The sequence below is a fragment of the Callithrix jacchus genome, chromosome 6, assembly GCF_049354715.1.
Source record: "Callithrix jacchus isolate 240 chromosome 6, calJac240_pri, whole genome shotgun sequence".
NCBI classification, from domain to species: domain Eukaryota; kingdom Metazoa; phylum Chordata; class Mammalia; order Primates; family Cebidae; genus Callithrix; species Callithrix jacchus.
Window position 1 is genome coordinate 88,908,139 of NC_133507.1, and position 16,511 is coordinate 88,924,649.

Consider the following 16,511-nt stretch of genomic DNA (forward strand, 5'->3'; position numbering starts at 1 on the left):
TATTTTTTAGCTGTAAACTAGGACACCAAGATGCTGCCAGAGGTGTTTTTTTTGTTTGTTTGTTTTCAAGTGGACTCAGATTAGGATCTCTGTTAACAACTTAATTAAAAATTGAAGAAAGCATGGTTATTGCATGCAGTGGTAGAGGTGTGAGTGATTGCAATTAGCAGAGGAGACAAGATCGTTCCCTCAAGAAAGTATTTTGAAACATCCTTTGTGCCAGTTTCCCAGATACATAAAATCTCCACCTCAGTGTTCCAGAAGTAAATTTTGAGAAAATAAGGGAGCAAATGAAAATAAGAAGAAAATTAAACTGGGAGATTTATGTGTGTATTTTATATATTTATATTTCTATATATTTGTAATATATGAGAAATTGCAAATGAAATGGAAGTTAGTCTTCTGCCTTTGTTTTTCTTATGTCACAAGTTGTGACTCACAGCTGCTAAGGCTGCTGATCTTTGATGTATGATAATGTGCAGTAAATTGAGAAGTGACTGAAAAAATTTTAACCAAGCTGTCAGATATGACATCATATGATCAGATCATTTGTATTTTCGTGCTATCAATTCTGTTTCTAAAAAGAAACAATACAAAATAGACTTTTTTCATAATTTCTCATATTTCATATCTGATTTTTCTTTTGTATAACCCATGATATTTTTCTTATTTCTTCTTTGATACAAGCATGATTCCTGTATATTGTTGAGATTTTTACCTGCATATGATGCATATGTTGTTCCAAAGACAGACTCATTGATAAGAGTTTGTGGCAGATCAGCATTTCTAGAATGTGCCAATATATTAGTGTTCATAAAAAGATGAAAACTAAGTGTGCCTATTCTTTTTAAAGTGATATTGTGTTTAATTCATAGTTGAATGAAACAAGAAGCTCTGTTTAGGAGCTCGATTTCAATGACTGTATTTCCAGAAAATGGGCACTGGGTTTGAAGTATACTTTTATGAAGCTTTAGAACATTGCTATTCAAAGTGTAGTCTGTGTAGAAGCAGCACCAGCACTGGCTGGGAACATCTAGAAATAAAGAATTTTAATTTCAGCACAAATCTACTGAATCAAAACCAGCACTTTAAGACCTCTAGGTGATTAAGATGTACATTGAAGTTTGGCATTTTTTTTTTTTAGAGTACATAGTATGCTCTGAACGTGGCATTTACCAAATGTTTCTTATGACATGTGGATACACATTCAGGAGAGACATAATACATGAAAATCATATTAGAGTGGCAAATTGATGAAATATGTTGAATAATATCAAGGAAGATGGAATCCTTGATTGAACTCCATCATAAAATATCAAAATATTGACATTATTCTAGAATAATTTTAAGTTCTCATATTTGAAGAAGCTGAGATGTCTCTTAGTGTTAATAAAATAATAGTGTTTCCATGACAGTTTTACATATAAATAAAAACCTTGAAAGAAATTCTATGGATTACTCTTTCTGTCTTAATACTGTGCTATTTTACCTTAATTGCTGTTATTAATCAGCGTCATCAGATACTATCATATTGAGAACTACAAGAAAAAATGTTGCAGAGAAGAATTTGTATATTTTCTAGAAGTGACAGATATACATGTATATATTTAAGTATTTGTTGCTTATAGCAGAATATTATTTTTTATTTTACCAATTATTGTTTGTGTATGTGTGCATGTGCACGCACTCACATACTCAAATCTTTAAAGGTCAGTCTTCAACGAGGTTTCAATCAAATTACATGCAGTAAAGGTACTGAACTGACAAATAGCTTTTTCAGAATTCTCTTACAGAATAAATAAAATAAACATTAAACTTGAAAGTAGAAAGGTGTTCTACTTTTTGAGAATTTTTATTTCCATAAACCTGTTCAAGCTTCTGTAGAAAAGAACCTTTTCAAGAGCTGTGTTATGAATTTAGGGCCACATAGAAACTGGGTCATGTCTATTGCCCAGTGCCTGATTTTCCATTCTGTACATTTCTGTTGACCTTTGCTTTTTCTTAACCTTCTTGTTTCAGGTCCTGTTGACTATTTTCCTGCTCATTACCATGGGCATGAATGGTCAGAAAGGGCAGATGAAACAAAAATAAATCAATGATTTTCTTTGCAAATATATCTGAAAAAAGATTTCATGGAGAAGACAAGAATCACTGGAATCTTGCTACAGCAGTATTTATTATAGAGCCGAGTTAATTGTAAAGTTGACCAGCCTTGGAGTCCCTCAAACAGGATAGAGTAATGAAGGCAATGTTTACCTAGTGTATTTGCTCAATATGAGTTTCATTTATTTTTCTACCTTTTTCATAGCCTACGACATAACTAACCAGAAAATTATTTCTATTGTTGTTACTTTGTATTTCTCTTGAGCCAAGGACATTTTCAAGGGATTATTCAGAAACCTATTTAGTAGTTTAGTGTCATTACCACTATTAGTAATGCTATAGCTGTGTGTCTGTGTGTGTGTGTGTGTGTGTGTGTCAGTCTGAATCTCATTGTTTTTTGTATTCTTATTTTACTCTAAATAAACCTCTATATCTAATATCCTGTGAAAGGAGTAATTGCTTTATAAAATGTAGGGGAAAATTACTATTGCCAGTAGATGATGTGTATGAGGAAAGAGTAGCCTTTTGCTCATTCACTAGTAACCAAGTACTGTTTATTTAGCTGCTGTTTAATGGTTCACATATATTGGAGTCATTCAGCCTCTGTTTAAAACAAGAAAACCAAGGCATTATTATTTTCAATGGCAAAAACAGCAATTACTTTTTCACCAGCCTAATATTAAGTGCACTGAGGCAATTATATGAACTAATTCCAAGGCCCTCTAGTGATTCCTTGCAGCATTTCCTGGGGAGAATCTGGCTGAGTGTTTAGTGTTGGCATGTTGAACCTAAACTCAAGCCTAGTTAAGGCTTTGCCATTTTTAATATGCAATTGATTACCAGGTGCTATCCATCCTTCCTATTAGGATTTTGTATTGCTTCAAAGATACTAACTTGCCCTGTGTCATTTCTAGCATAAAGAGGATACATGGGTGGCAGATGTTAGGAGGTAAGATCTGAGGCGGAAAAAAGGAAAGACAGATCCTGGTACCATACGGTATTTGGACCGGTGATGTTGACATCCTTCATGCTGGGCTCCAACCTGCTAAGCTAACCAGGCCCTGAGGCTGTGCGAAGTGGCAAAACTAGCAAGACTTCACCAGGAAGAGGCAGCAACTGTCATGTGGCCAGTCTGCCTGATCTCAGAAGATGGCTCACCAAAGTGAAAATAAGCACATGGTGATAGACTGATTAAATGGTTAAAGGAAGGGTTTTTGTGCTAAGGATCAGTTAGCTGATTATTATAAGAATTGGGCTTTACCTTAGCAATACACACTATTGAAAAGCTTATTTGTATTCACTAAGGACAGCCTAAGGTCACAGTGAATAAGTATTCTATCATCAAGGCAAAGCATGTGAGAATCATGCCAATAGTTAGGATTTACTAAAAATAGACAATACAATTCCTCTATGCATGATTGATATTTAGCTGGTATGCATGGCACAACCATACTGGTTAATAAAATATTGAAACACTTCTATTCTGATTTTAAACAGCTACTACCCAGTGACCTCACAGGACCCCTCAAATAATCTCATGCTGGCTCAGACGTAGGTGTGCAGAAGAAGAGGTTACCCTGAGACTCCTCTACCTACTTTGCCTGTCAGCCAGCCTGTGATGTCTCTCATTTGCCATCTCTTGTCCCCATTCCTTTCTTCCTCACTCCCACAGCCAGAGTTCATGGATCACCTACAAATTGCCAAGATTCCCCTCAAGCTGCCTATTCATGGCTGCTGGTAAAAAGCTATAACTGGTATAGTATATTTCACCTATTGTTAAATATTTGAGTATCACCCTAATTGTTAGACCTGTTTTGGTACTGGCATAGCATGGCTTCAAAATCTTGACGTCTAATGTGATTTTCTTCCCTTTTCCTCAAGATACTTCCATAGTCTACTATACAAAAAAAGCAGATTGAGACAGAAAAAGATACCTAATTAGAGTTCTTTGGTTTGTCAAAGATTGTAGCACAAAATAGTAATAAAGATTTTGAAGGCAGAATACATCTAAATTCAAATAATAGTATTCCAACTCTGTGACCTTGAAGAAAGTATTTAACCTCTGCAATCTTCCATTTCTTCATCTATATAATAGCAATTATAATATCTAACTCATGATTTTCTCTTGAGGATTTAATAAGATAATGGACATTATGTGCTCACCACAGATCCTGGAACATAAGAAGTACTCAATAAACAGCAATTATCCTATTAATGCTACTTTTACAGAATGCAATAAAGGACAGTTTGTTTTCATTAAAAGTATATCGTAAAATCATTTTCAGAGTTAATGTCATTTTGAATGCCATAAGAAATTAAATTTTAAAGAATATTTGTCATCAACAACATTCACTTTGGGTCTGAAACATAAAATGCATATATTTTACCAATGATTCAGGACTGGTATATTTAAGAATGTTTGTATCATCCTATGGCTTTTAAATTGGGCTGTTTAACATTCTATCTTCCTTTCAAATGTAAATTGGCTTACATAAAAATCACCATGTTTCACACCATGATTCTCCCAGTGAAAGATGATTAACTCTATATGCTCTAACTTATTTTCTCACAATAATACTACTTTTATGCTAATCAGGTCTCTCCCATATTTACTGCCTCTTTTCTCTTCTCTATTTTTTCTTGTCCACTCAATTCAGGAAAATATCAGAACTATTTTTCCAAATAAAATAACCAATGAACAACTCCTTTTGTTTGGATAAATGTGCCACATCTGTCTACACATTGTCTTTATATACTGCAGTGAATCTGGGTCACGTGACTGACAGTCATAGAGCAAACTTTTCCCTAAATCAGAGAGATACCATTTTCTTTTGTTTTTAGGCCAGTACATATAATTTAATGTTGTCTTTAGGGATATCTATAAAATAAAAAAAAACCTTATTTTCCAGTATTTGTGGAGTTGATTTCCTATTTTTTAAATTAATGTGCTAATTTGACAAGAAATAATACTTTTTGTGGACCTCAAATTATCCCTACTCTAATTGTTTCTTAATCTGAGAACAAGAAAAGACAGACACGTTGTGTTTACTAGTTTGGGTTTCTTCTTTACTTAGTCATCAAATGTTGTTTTCTTTACTTTTTTTTTTTCCCAGAAAGCTAAATAATGCCTCTCAAGGACTTGTGTAATGCTTTCTGTATTGATAATTCCTTTGACTATTATCATTTGGCCCTCACACCACCAAAACCCTTTCTTTTACTAACGAGCTGACATTAACATGCCTTTGGATTTTAAGCCTTAACTGGGGACCTACATCTAACTTTTTATTACCTTAGCCTATAGAGGAAGAGAATGGACAAATAATCCTCTTTCTTTTACAGATTTCTTAAAAACAGAAAAACATGCCTCTTAAGAGTGGCCAATAGCAATATCTCTGTGTGCACTGATTTTGGCTCAGAAGCAATCTCTAACACATTTGTGAAATCAAAGATGAAATGACTCAGCTGTCTGACAAGTGGACGAGCCAGTTGGCTGTTCCCACTCAATATTCCTTTCTAGCAGAAAGACCACTTTCCTCTGAGACTTGTGTAGGACTATCTGATTCTGGCTTGTCTTTTCCTGTCAGGCATTAGTCTTTCAACATGCCTCCTCTCAGGGAGTTACCTCTGCTTCTAATTGGGTAGGCTTTCCATGCTGCCCTGAACTTCAAAATTGCAATTAGGAGTTATCACCCAGTTACAGTAGGTAAAGTAACCCCAGAGAACAAGAGGAAAAAGCTTTAATTTCAGAGATGAAATACTTATCTTCGATTCTGTATTTTGAAAAAAGATACAAATGGAACATTTCATCTTCTGCTTCCTAAGTTTTCTTTAAAGTCAGCAACCTGAGTAAATCTTTTCCTTACAGAGAAGTTTTAAATAATAACTGAAACATGTGTTTTGCATCTTAAGGACTCAATAGGATTTCTAAAAATTGAAAATTGAAGAGCATCTTCTTTCTGATTCATTGATTAAATATGTTTATTCATTTAAAAAATCAGAGTTGAGAGCCAACTTTACAAGTCAGACAATTGCCATCTAAGAAGTGTGATATGAGAATTAATCAACAAATTGTTCTTCTCTGAAAGAAAAGTACATTTTATTGTCTTCACAAAGGGCTTCTAATTCCAGTCTTTAGGACTGATCCATTGTTTTCGTAAGAATCCTGTTTAATGCACATATATTACCTATGAAAGTACCTAGTATATCAAGTTGGCTCGCAAAGAACAGGGCTCTAAGAGATCTTTAAAAACATCTAGCTGCATTTTAACGTAGGTGGAAATGGAAGGAGGGAGATGAAAGGGAAAAGAAATTTCTGGAGCTTTTAACAAGGAGAGTGTGAGGTAATATAGCAATCCAGAAATGTGAAGAATGCATGGCAAAGAATAAAGGAGCATTTAAAGCACCTAAAAGAGCACTGATTTCTAAATCATTCATGCCAAGTTCCTTCTATTAACGTGGGGTTTGATGAGAGGCAATTCTGCAATGAAAATTAGTTATAAAACAGTGATTTCACTTATCTTTTTATCTATTTGCTCTTGTAATGAAAGGTCAGAAAGCAACACAGTCCATATACCTAATATATTTCTTATTTCAAAGGCTATAATTAATGACAATAATATTTTGGCTATGTGTATACAATATTTTTTATTCACTAACTTTGTCTATAGTCTAAGTGTTTATAGATTCAATGCAGGAGAATGTTATGATTTAACCTATACTTTTTGGATTCAGGTGCAACTTGCAGTTAAACTGATAGCAATCACTTGAGGTTGGGCATAGTGGCTCACTCCTGTAAACCCAGCACTTTGGGAGAACAAGGCAGGCAGATCACTTGAGGCCAGAAGATCAAGACCAGCCTGGCCAACATGGGGAAAACCTGCCTCTACTAAAAATACAAAAAATTAGCTGGACGTGGTGGTGGGCACCTGTAGTCCCAGCTACTCAGGAGGCTGAGGCAGGAGAATCACTTAAACCCAGGAGGCAGAGGTTGCAGTGAGCTGAGATGGCGCCATTACACTCTAGTTTGGACAGCAAGAGCAAAACTCTGTCTCAAAAAAAAGAATCACTTTATATATTCTAAAGTTAGTGGAAAAACACAAACACAAGGCTATTTTAACATGACAATATTTCCTGACATGATCTAGAAGCCTTCAGTAAAAGGGTCTTAACTAGACATCCATTGTTTATATTCATAATAATACACACTATAGGTACCTTGGTCATAGCAGATGATTTTTGGTAGGTGAGCAGGCATGCTTTTCACATATTAAATACATAAATAAAGCTCTATCTGTTAGATGCAAAAAAATTTCCTACACTGAGATTTCTAAAGAGAAAGGATTTGTAAATCCTAAAACAAGTTATCAAAGCCGCAAAAACTCCTTCCCCAGGACTTTAAAAATTAGATGTCAGAGATGGCTAAAGGGTAATGCAGCTGGACAAAATCAATCGTCCTTACATCTCTTGCAGTTTGTGAATCTTCAAAACATCCATGTGAAATATGTAAACACAAAAGCCATTACTGGAATCCATTTTACAGAGAAATTACATGATTTGAGTGAGTTACTATTAGCATTGAGTGCACATGAATTGTTAGAGGTTCTTATTTATATTCTTGCATCCTCAAGTGTAATCATACAGATTAAAAATTATTCAATTAATATTATTTTATTTGGAAGTTGAAACTCATAAATCCAATTTTAATTTTATTTGAAACACTATAAATTTGTTTTATTTAATGCACTTACAGTATAAGTTTGTCAGGTAAAATAGCTCAGACATAAAAGTAAGTTGTATTTTAAAATAAGAATAGGATCTTATGAAATAAACACAGTTCTAGAAAAGTTGTATGCTTCTGTAAAGATATTATGTGATTTGATATTATGTTTAGTATTAAGCAGAAATATAATATTAACTATCTTTATATTATATAATAATTTTCCCAAACAACATTGAGTAAATGATGTTGTTCACATTCTTGATAGTCTTATAAATGGTCTACATTGCTATAACTATTTTGAATTCTCAGCTATGGTAATTATAATAGATATTATAATGCAATTTTTTCATACTCTTATAATAACTACATAAAAATTACCTTTCCACCTGAAAATACTAAAGATGATAGTTTGTAATATATCCAAGAAAATGGATCTAATTGAGTGTGAAAAGCATTCTTAATAAAAGAGGGCAAGGTGTGTTGGCTCATGCCCGTAATTCCAGCATTTTTGGAGGTGAAGCCAGGTAGATTGCTTCAGCTCAAGAGTTCGAGATGAGCCTGGACAAGGTGGCAAAATTCTGTCTCTGAACCTGCCCCCATCCTCCACACACACAAAAAGCCAAGCATCATGGGAGGTTGAGGTGGAAGGTTTGCTTCTGCCCAGTAGGTTAAGGTTAAAGGAGCCGTTATCGCGCCACTGCAGTCCAGCCTAGGCAACAGAACAAAATCCTATTAAAAAAAAAAAACCCACAAGAACACACTTGTAATCAGGTTAATGGTACTCTAGAAATCTTAATATATAACTTAGTCATAATGACACTAAAAGTTTGTTCTTAAATAATTCCAGGAAAGTTAATTTTTAAGGCACTTGTCACAAATTTGTAGAAATTATAGAATCTTATACTTAATAAGGAAGAAAATTTCACAGTATTAAATATTTAAAAGCTGCTAGGTACTTTTAGGATTGTGCTTATAATCCCAGGACTGCTGAAGTCCAGGAGTTTGAGACCAGCCTGGGCAACATGGCAAGACCCTGTCTGTGTAAAAAAAATAAAAGAATTAGCCAGGTTTGGTGACACGTACTTGTAATCCTAGGCACTTGGGAAACTGAGGCAAGAGGATACCTTGAGCCAGGGAGTTCAGGGCTTCAGTGAGCTGTTTTTGTGCCAAAAGAAGTAATCAATTACTTCAGTAGAAATAATCCTTATATCCCTCAGTGTTTTGGAATTAGTTCTAGGCTATTTGAAAAAAATTTCAAATAATTAAAAATAATACCACCGAAGTTCTGTTTTTAGAATGACTAGGCAGGGATAATCAGAGGAAATACAAAACTGAATAATTTTAAATTTCTGAATTTTGAGGACATCTTATGTTTTACATATCAAATTTGGTCGTAGCTTTACATACCAATGTATTTTTTACTTGATCTTATATCAACAATAAATCAGTATGTTTTTATTGCTACATTATGCTACCCAATATTGTAGAATAGAGTGGGAAAAAACAAATAAATGTAAGTCCTTGGGCCTCAAGAGATATATGCAACCGTGCATATATGATACAGTTTATAAACTGTACAATGAAGTATGTGTCAAAATAGTATGATATAGACAATGTCTGTAAGAGTTCATAGAACAAAGTGGGAGCAATTACATTCACAGAAAACTCCCCTTTGCCTAGTGTGTCCCAACCATGATTTCATTTGTTTCTTATGACAATACTGTCAGGCAGAAATCTCTATTTTGCAAATAGGAAGGAAGAGTCTCGGTGAGGTTAAGTACTTGATGTGAGTTTAGACAAGCAAATAGCTATTAAAAGTCAGATTCAAGTTTTGGTCTCTAAACCTTACATGCTTTTCACTGTATTATGCTGTTTTTCACAAAGAAAACTTTATGGAGAGGCCAAGGTTTGAGCTTGGCCTTGAAGAATTTTCTTGGGCAAAGGAAAAAGAGGTTTACTGCCAAATGCGGGTATTGCATAAAGATCCAGAAGTGGGGATATGTTTGGTGTATTTTGGGGAGGTGAAAGATGGCAGTGAATGAAGTAGAGTTTACGTACTGAAAATTAGTTGTAAGTAATGGTAATGAAGTTTCAATTAGATGATGGATTCAGGCCAAGGAGTTTGGTTTTGTTGTAATCAGCAATTGAGAACCATTATAATTTTGAAAGTAGTCATGGGATGAAAGTAGCATTTGTAGAAACTGCTCTGAGAATGTGTTAATGGTGGAAAAGAGTGACTTCTATCATGTCAGAGGAAATAGAAATCATCCAGGAGTTAAAATGCAGTGTACATTCCTTCAACAACAGTATGCCAAGCACCTATTCTGTCAAGTAGCCTGCTAGGTGTTTGCATGGGTGAGATGGATGAGAAATAATCAATGACATCAGATATCTCACAGTCTTATTTTGAAGAAAAATACTTAGAAAAAATAATCATAAACAAACTTATAACCTGCCACAGAATTTGGAGAAGTCAGAAAAGTTTCAGGAAAAGTGATGACAGTATATAGTTGTAGGATAATTGTGTGTTTCCCAGGCAGAAGATGGAGGGGATTTTATGAAAAAGCATGTGTAAAATGTGTCCAGTATGTCCATGGAATGCTGTGAGGAATGACAAAAATAATGGTGTGAATAGAATATAAGAAGCCTGAGAAAGAATGGTGGACAATGTTCTAAAAGGGAGGAATTCTAGACAGTCTTTGGAGGACTTTGCATGTCTCTGGCTTCACTGTGGCCAGGACCACAGAGGCCCTGGAGAGCAATTCAGCAGAATGTTAAAAGCAGAGGCGTGTGATATGGGGGTAGGTATGCAGCAGGTGCCGTCTATGTTCTAAAGAAGTTTAACGGTAAATTGTTTTCAGTAGGCAAAAAAGGATACTGCTTGAAGGAAAGTTTTAACAGCAAAAGTAACTTCTTCTTGTGTATAAGTTAAGAAAGTTGAGTGAGTGAGATTGCAGGCAAAGTGCTTTGAAATATTGGGAAAATAAATGGGAAAACCAAGAGGCAATTCTTGACAGGACAAGATCCAGACAGTGGGATATGATACTATGCAAGCTAGAGATGTTTGCTGTGGGGAAGAAGGAGTGATGCTGTTTCTGCTAAGATATGATGATGCTGTGACAAGGGCCGTTATTTGTGTCTGCCGTTAAAGTAGAAGAAAAGTTTTCCTCTCCACAAAACATGCCATCTCAATTTTTTAATCAGAAGGGTTATTTGATGAAACTTTTGTCCTTTATTATCCCCTATTAATGTACACAGTAAGAGATTTACTCTATACTTAAAAATAATTTAAGCATTCAGTAGTATACAGATGAATCTCATTGTTCTTACACTATCCTGGAAGCATTATTTGTAAAATAAGGTTTTGTGTAAGAGATGAAACCTATTTCAACTAATTGGTCAAGGCCCATACATAATATAAAAGTATAAATACTAGCCTCATGTGTTGATATAATTAAAGTCACTCAATGAGGGAATTTTTCTTTTTTAAGATATTACGTTTTAAATTTTGCTATCTTGCTTAGGCTACCTACATTTAGATTTAAGGGACTGGGAATGTTTTCTGAATATGCATAATGCTGAAAGCTGCTGAGGTGACATTCTCACTAGGATTACGATACTTCCTAAAAATTTGAAGTGTCTTTGTACAATTTTGATATTTGTCTTCACTACCTGGGCACCTTGTCCCTGTCTTAGGTCCTTCCCAATGCCTCATGATTCAGTCAGTACAGAGGCAATGCCAGGTTTACCAGAGAGCCTCCAACCATGCTTTTTGCTGTGCTTAGTTTATAATCTCTGGCTGTGAAATGTCCAAATACCTGAAAGTCTTCATGAGATTAATCATTTAATTGAAGGCAATACTTCCATACTCTCAGGAATTCATGAAACCTCCTTTATCCCACGCTTCTCACCTTCGTGAATGGGTAAAAGCAGTAGTCAGACTGGATCTTCTGTCCATTTACAGGATGGACAGAATCTGTAAGGAGCTTCATGGGATATAAATATTTTCACTGCAGAAATGATCACTGGGAATTAAGGATGGATTATTCCCCAAAGCAACAGTAAGTTAAATATCCATATTGCCTGGCTTCTGGGAGAATTTTGTTTGAGGTAGGCATTGCAATTTCTCAAACTGCCCTGTCTCCCCATTTTCCAGAAAGAACAACAAAATACTGGTTTTAGCAGTTTTCCAACTGAAGCATCTTAGCACTGGTCAAAGAGGTCTGAAATATTTATTCCCTCAACTGTGAGGTTAATTACCAGGGCCTGCGGCCACTTCTAAAAATATTCTCTGCTCTTTGCTCCAGTGTACCTTGCAAATATTATGATTGTCTTAATGTGTGTTGATATGAAAATTGGGAAGGACTGGTTAAGGTACAGTTCTTCTGGCCATGATCCAGCTGTCTCAAGGGTTACCCAGTAGTCCCAGCAACCAAGACAAGAGTGTATCAAAGATGAGAAAGACTACAGTGGCTAGTCTGTAAAGAAACCAAGTAACTCTTCAATTCTCCCAGACTAATTTCCCTCATGTCCCTAAACATTACCACTAGGAATAATCTGATAATTCTATATGTTGCTTTTGCAAGATAAACACAATTTTTTTTATTTTCTCAACATTTGTAAGTAGCTGAGCCTTTCTTCTGGCGACCAGATGTGTATTTCACTCATACTGTCATGTTCCTCAGTAACATGGCAATTTTACCAGTGAGAAATCATACTTCCATTTGAGCCAATACATTAATCACTTTTTAAAAAGTCTTGCTGCTTATAAGAACTGCTGAGTCATTTTTGTTTTCTAACTGTAACATTTCTAAAATCTCTCAGATTTATGAAATGTTTTCTCTGTGGGTAACTTTTAGAAATTTTACAGGATGTTGTAAATAACTGACCTAAACATTTCTTGGAAATTTATGCAAGGATGCATGTTTTTAAATTGTTATGAATCAGCCAAGTAATTTAAAAAAGCTACTTTATGATTTTGGTCATAGAAGTTTATAGCTTTTTAATATTAATTTATGCATATTTAAAATTCATTTTAAGTGGATTTATGTTAATATGACTAAATAGCTAGAGACTTTCAGTGAACTCTTTCATTTACTTTTATTTCTGTAATTTGTATTCAATTTTGTATATTTGTACTTTATTAATATATATGCACATATATACATATATATGGAAATAAAGGTATTTCTTTAGAAATATTAATACTCAAGTTGCAGGAGCATGTTACAGAAAAATGAGTTGTGCATTTAGAGTGACAGGTGTTTGACATTTAATAGCCTTGTATAATAGTAATTACATATATACACATGAAATTTACAGAGAAATCTATTAAACAATTCAGCCAGTAAAGTTACATTATAAAAATTTGTTTATATCCCCCAAAACATGAAAGATTTGGAGAAAGCTGTTTTAGCATCAAATGAAATAATTTATACCTATAATTCCTATTTGATAAAGTATTTCAGAATTATATTTAACTTTTGGCAACTCTAGTTTGTTTTCTTGCTTGTAAGATATTTTTCCTTTTGTTTGTTTTCTAATTTTATCACATTGCAATCTTCTGTAATTCTCATAATTTTGCATATCCTAAAATATGTTAGATTGGTCTTTTAATTATTATTATTTTGCCTCAACTAAGTAGAGAAGGTAAAACATGAAATTTTTGAGCTTTTTTTTTCAGGAAGGGGAAAGCGGCTTACAAGAGAAACATAGTTTTCAGATATTAAATAAAGCAACTTATCTTCTTAGAACATTCTTTATTAAACTATGATAACACAAAACACTTATTAAGTGCTTGCCAGACAGTATTCAAAGAGCTTTTAATATAATCCTCACCACAACCCTGTGAAAAGCAGACTTGATATATAACTTGCCCAAACCACTCAGCTTATGAATAGTGGGGTCAGCATTTGGACCTGGGAATCTGTCTCCAGAGTCTGTTAGGCACTCTGCTATGTTGCACTTATTTATGTAACTAATGCATGTTGAATTCCTACTCAGCCTCCATCGCAGTGCTCAATGCTTTGTAGTCAATAACTGTTGACATTCACAACAACCCTATGACTTAGGCTCATTTGATAGCTCTATTTTGTACATGAGAAAGCTAACGATTATTTGATTAAATCAATTAATGTCCCATGGACTCAACAGAGTTCTGATTAAAGTGTGTCTATACAATCAAGGCTGGTACAATAATCTATGTCAGATTAATACATGATAGTAGGCATATTGGTATTACTATACTTTGGATTTGGGATAGCTGGATAAGACTAGGAATCATACAGGGATTTGGAGAGTGCTTGTAGAAGTATAGATAGGATTTGGGAGTTGGCAGCCTGAAATTCAGATAAAATAACATGCAAATTAAATGTTTGATAAAGATTTGGAATGAATAAACTTCCAGAAAAGACCCAATGTTATGATTTAAGCTTATCTTAAAAACACAAAGGGTGATTACACAAAGTAGAGATCACTGGTGTTCAAATTCATTGAGCATGCCCTTTTCTTCACTTCCTATTTAGTATTGCATCGTAGTTGCTCAGTAAAAGATTTTTAAACAATAGAAGTCATATACAAATATGTTGATAACTTACTGTTCTTCATATTATTAAAGAATAGACTAACAATAATATAACCTTTAGATTGGCATAACTTCACTTCAATGCCACTGAAACATTTTTGTTCATGTGACCTGACAAGAGACCTGCCAAGAACCATTATCCATATTTCACCGCTGAGGAAATTGAGATTCAAAGTAACTTGCCCAACTTATCTAGTATTTGAAATAAAGCAATGACTCAAATCAACCCTCAGATTTTAAATCCATACCTATTTAATGAATGAAAAGAATATTTATGTTTTTAATGCATTATTTGAAAACAATTTGTATTTCCCTTCCTATGCAGTTTTTAAAAATTAAGTGTTTAATCACACAGGATAATTTCAATGCCTCTGAAAATAAGAGCAGCACTCTTACAGTATTTTCTATAGTTTTGTTTTGTAAAATTATGCTAGTAATTTCTTGTGTGTAATAGTTTTACCATTTAAAAAGCAAAGCTAACACAAAATTCTGTCCCTTTTTACATTTTTTCAGGTCCTGAGGAGGTAGAAATCAAGTGCCCCTTGAATCACATTGCTTGCCTTGGTACCAACAAATGTGTTCATTTATCCCAGCTGTGCAATGGTGTCTTCGACTGCCCAGATGGGTATGATGAAGGAGTACATTGCCAGGGTGAGTCCATTCTTAGAACAATGCAACTGAAATATTAAATTTTGCATAGTAATGAAAGTTCAAAGAGAACCTGTAACCTGCCTTTTCTTTCAACCAAAAGCATATCAGTTATTACGAAAGAATGAATTTTATTGCCTGACATTTAATATGCATTTCAAAGCTGCAAGTATGTTTTAGCAAAAACACCATTAGACGAAACACATCACACACACGCGCACACACACACACACACACAGACTTTGAAGTTGGGTTCTTAAACAATTACATGTTCGTATAAAAGAGTATTTTGAGCAAAGGATAAATGGGAAGTCTTTGTAGATTGATATCACATGGTGTTACAAGCTTGTTTCTCTCAACCTTTGCTTAAACAAAGTATTTGAAGAAATGTTTTAGCAACCAAATATTTTAGTAAAATGTATCCCTGGGAAATTTTTCCTTCATATTTTTTCCATGATATTAGACTATTAACTTCCTTGTAATTTTCTGTCTTTTAAAAAATCACCATCTAAATTCCACAGTGGTAAAATATTAACTATATATTAATGATATGAGGGATAAATAATTAAAATCTAAAAATTAGTAAAAAGTTAATTGCTACTGGCACGTTCTAGTGGGGGCAGGGCGGGGGGAATGAAACATGAGACAAAGAGAAATAAGAGCACAGGAAAAAGTCAAGGATCCAGGTAAGGACCCAGATTTGGAAACAGAATCAAGGTAGCAGTCAAGTGAATCAGGCTTCAAGATGGAGCCTGGAAAGTAACAACTGTACTAGAAATCTAACTCAGATTCTCATAGACTGAGTGTAACACAAAGGATATTGAAACTAAGACTTCAATAAGAACCTGTCCTTCGTTTTTGGGATCAGTAAGATGTTAATGAATAGAAGAAAGCATAAAAAAAACCAGGAGATAACATATCTGGTTTCTGGATGGCTTCCCACAGACTAATTGCTGTCATGCAGAAGAAGTCCCAGGTCACCAGAAATTGCAGTTGTTCAGGAGGAGCTCCATACATGTATACATTTACAGTGCTCAAAGTCAGATATTATTTTTTAAAAAACATCTTATAGTCAAAAACATGCCCAAACAGATTCTGTCTGGAGGCCTGACAGGTCTTGCTTGTTGACAGTTTTCAAGGTCTGAGGTGAAGTAAGCTGAATTCAAGACCATAAATGGAGAGAGATATTAGAAAAAGCATAAATCTCAGAACAATAACCTGAAGATGTAAGAATGTTGAGAGACCATAAGTAAGTTGTAGAAATCAACTGGTCTCTAGGTCTTTCTAAAGGGATGTCCAATTACTCTCTGTGCATAAATTTTGACTGGGATTTTAAAGATCTTGTGAAGGGTCCTTCTTTGTCCTGGGTTTCCTTTCTTAGCCTTAAAGTTACATAAAAAATCAGCAGATTCTTAGTTGCAGTTAGTAATACATATGTAATAATAATGAATAAGAGAT

The 16,511-nt window shown here is 34.3% G+C and overlaps 1 protein-coding gene across 4 annotated transcripts in view; it reads left to right on the forward strand.

The window, feature by feature from the left end:
- Window positions 1-16,511, forward strand: part of LRP1B (LDL receptor related protein 1B) — a 1,941,900-nt gene that overhangs the window by 672,599 nt on the left and 1,252,790 nt on the right. For all 4 annotated transcript variants that reach the window (XR_013518953.1, XM_078327882.1, XM_078327883.1 and 1 more), the window contains exon 3: window positions 14,919-15,056. Coding sequence is in view for 3 of the 4 variants with exons in the window: in XM_078327882.1 (XP_078184008.1) it covers window positions 14,919-15,056 (138 nt within the window). In the remaining variant the exon portion in view is untranslated. The remainder of the gene's footprint in view (window positions 1-14,918; window positions 15,057-16,511) is intronic.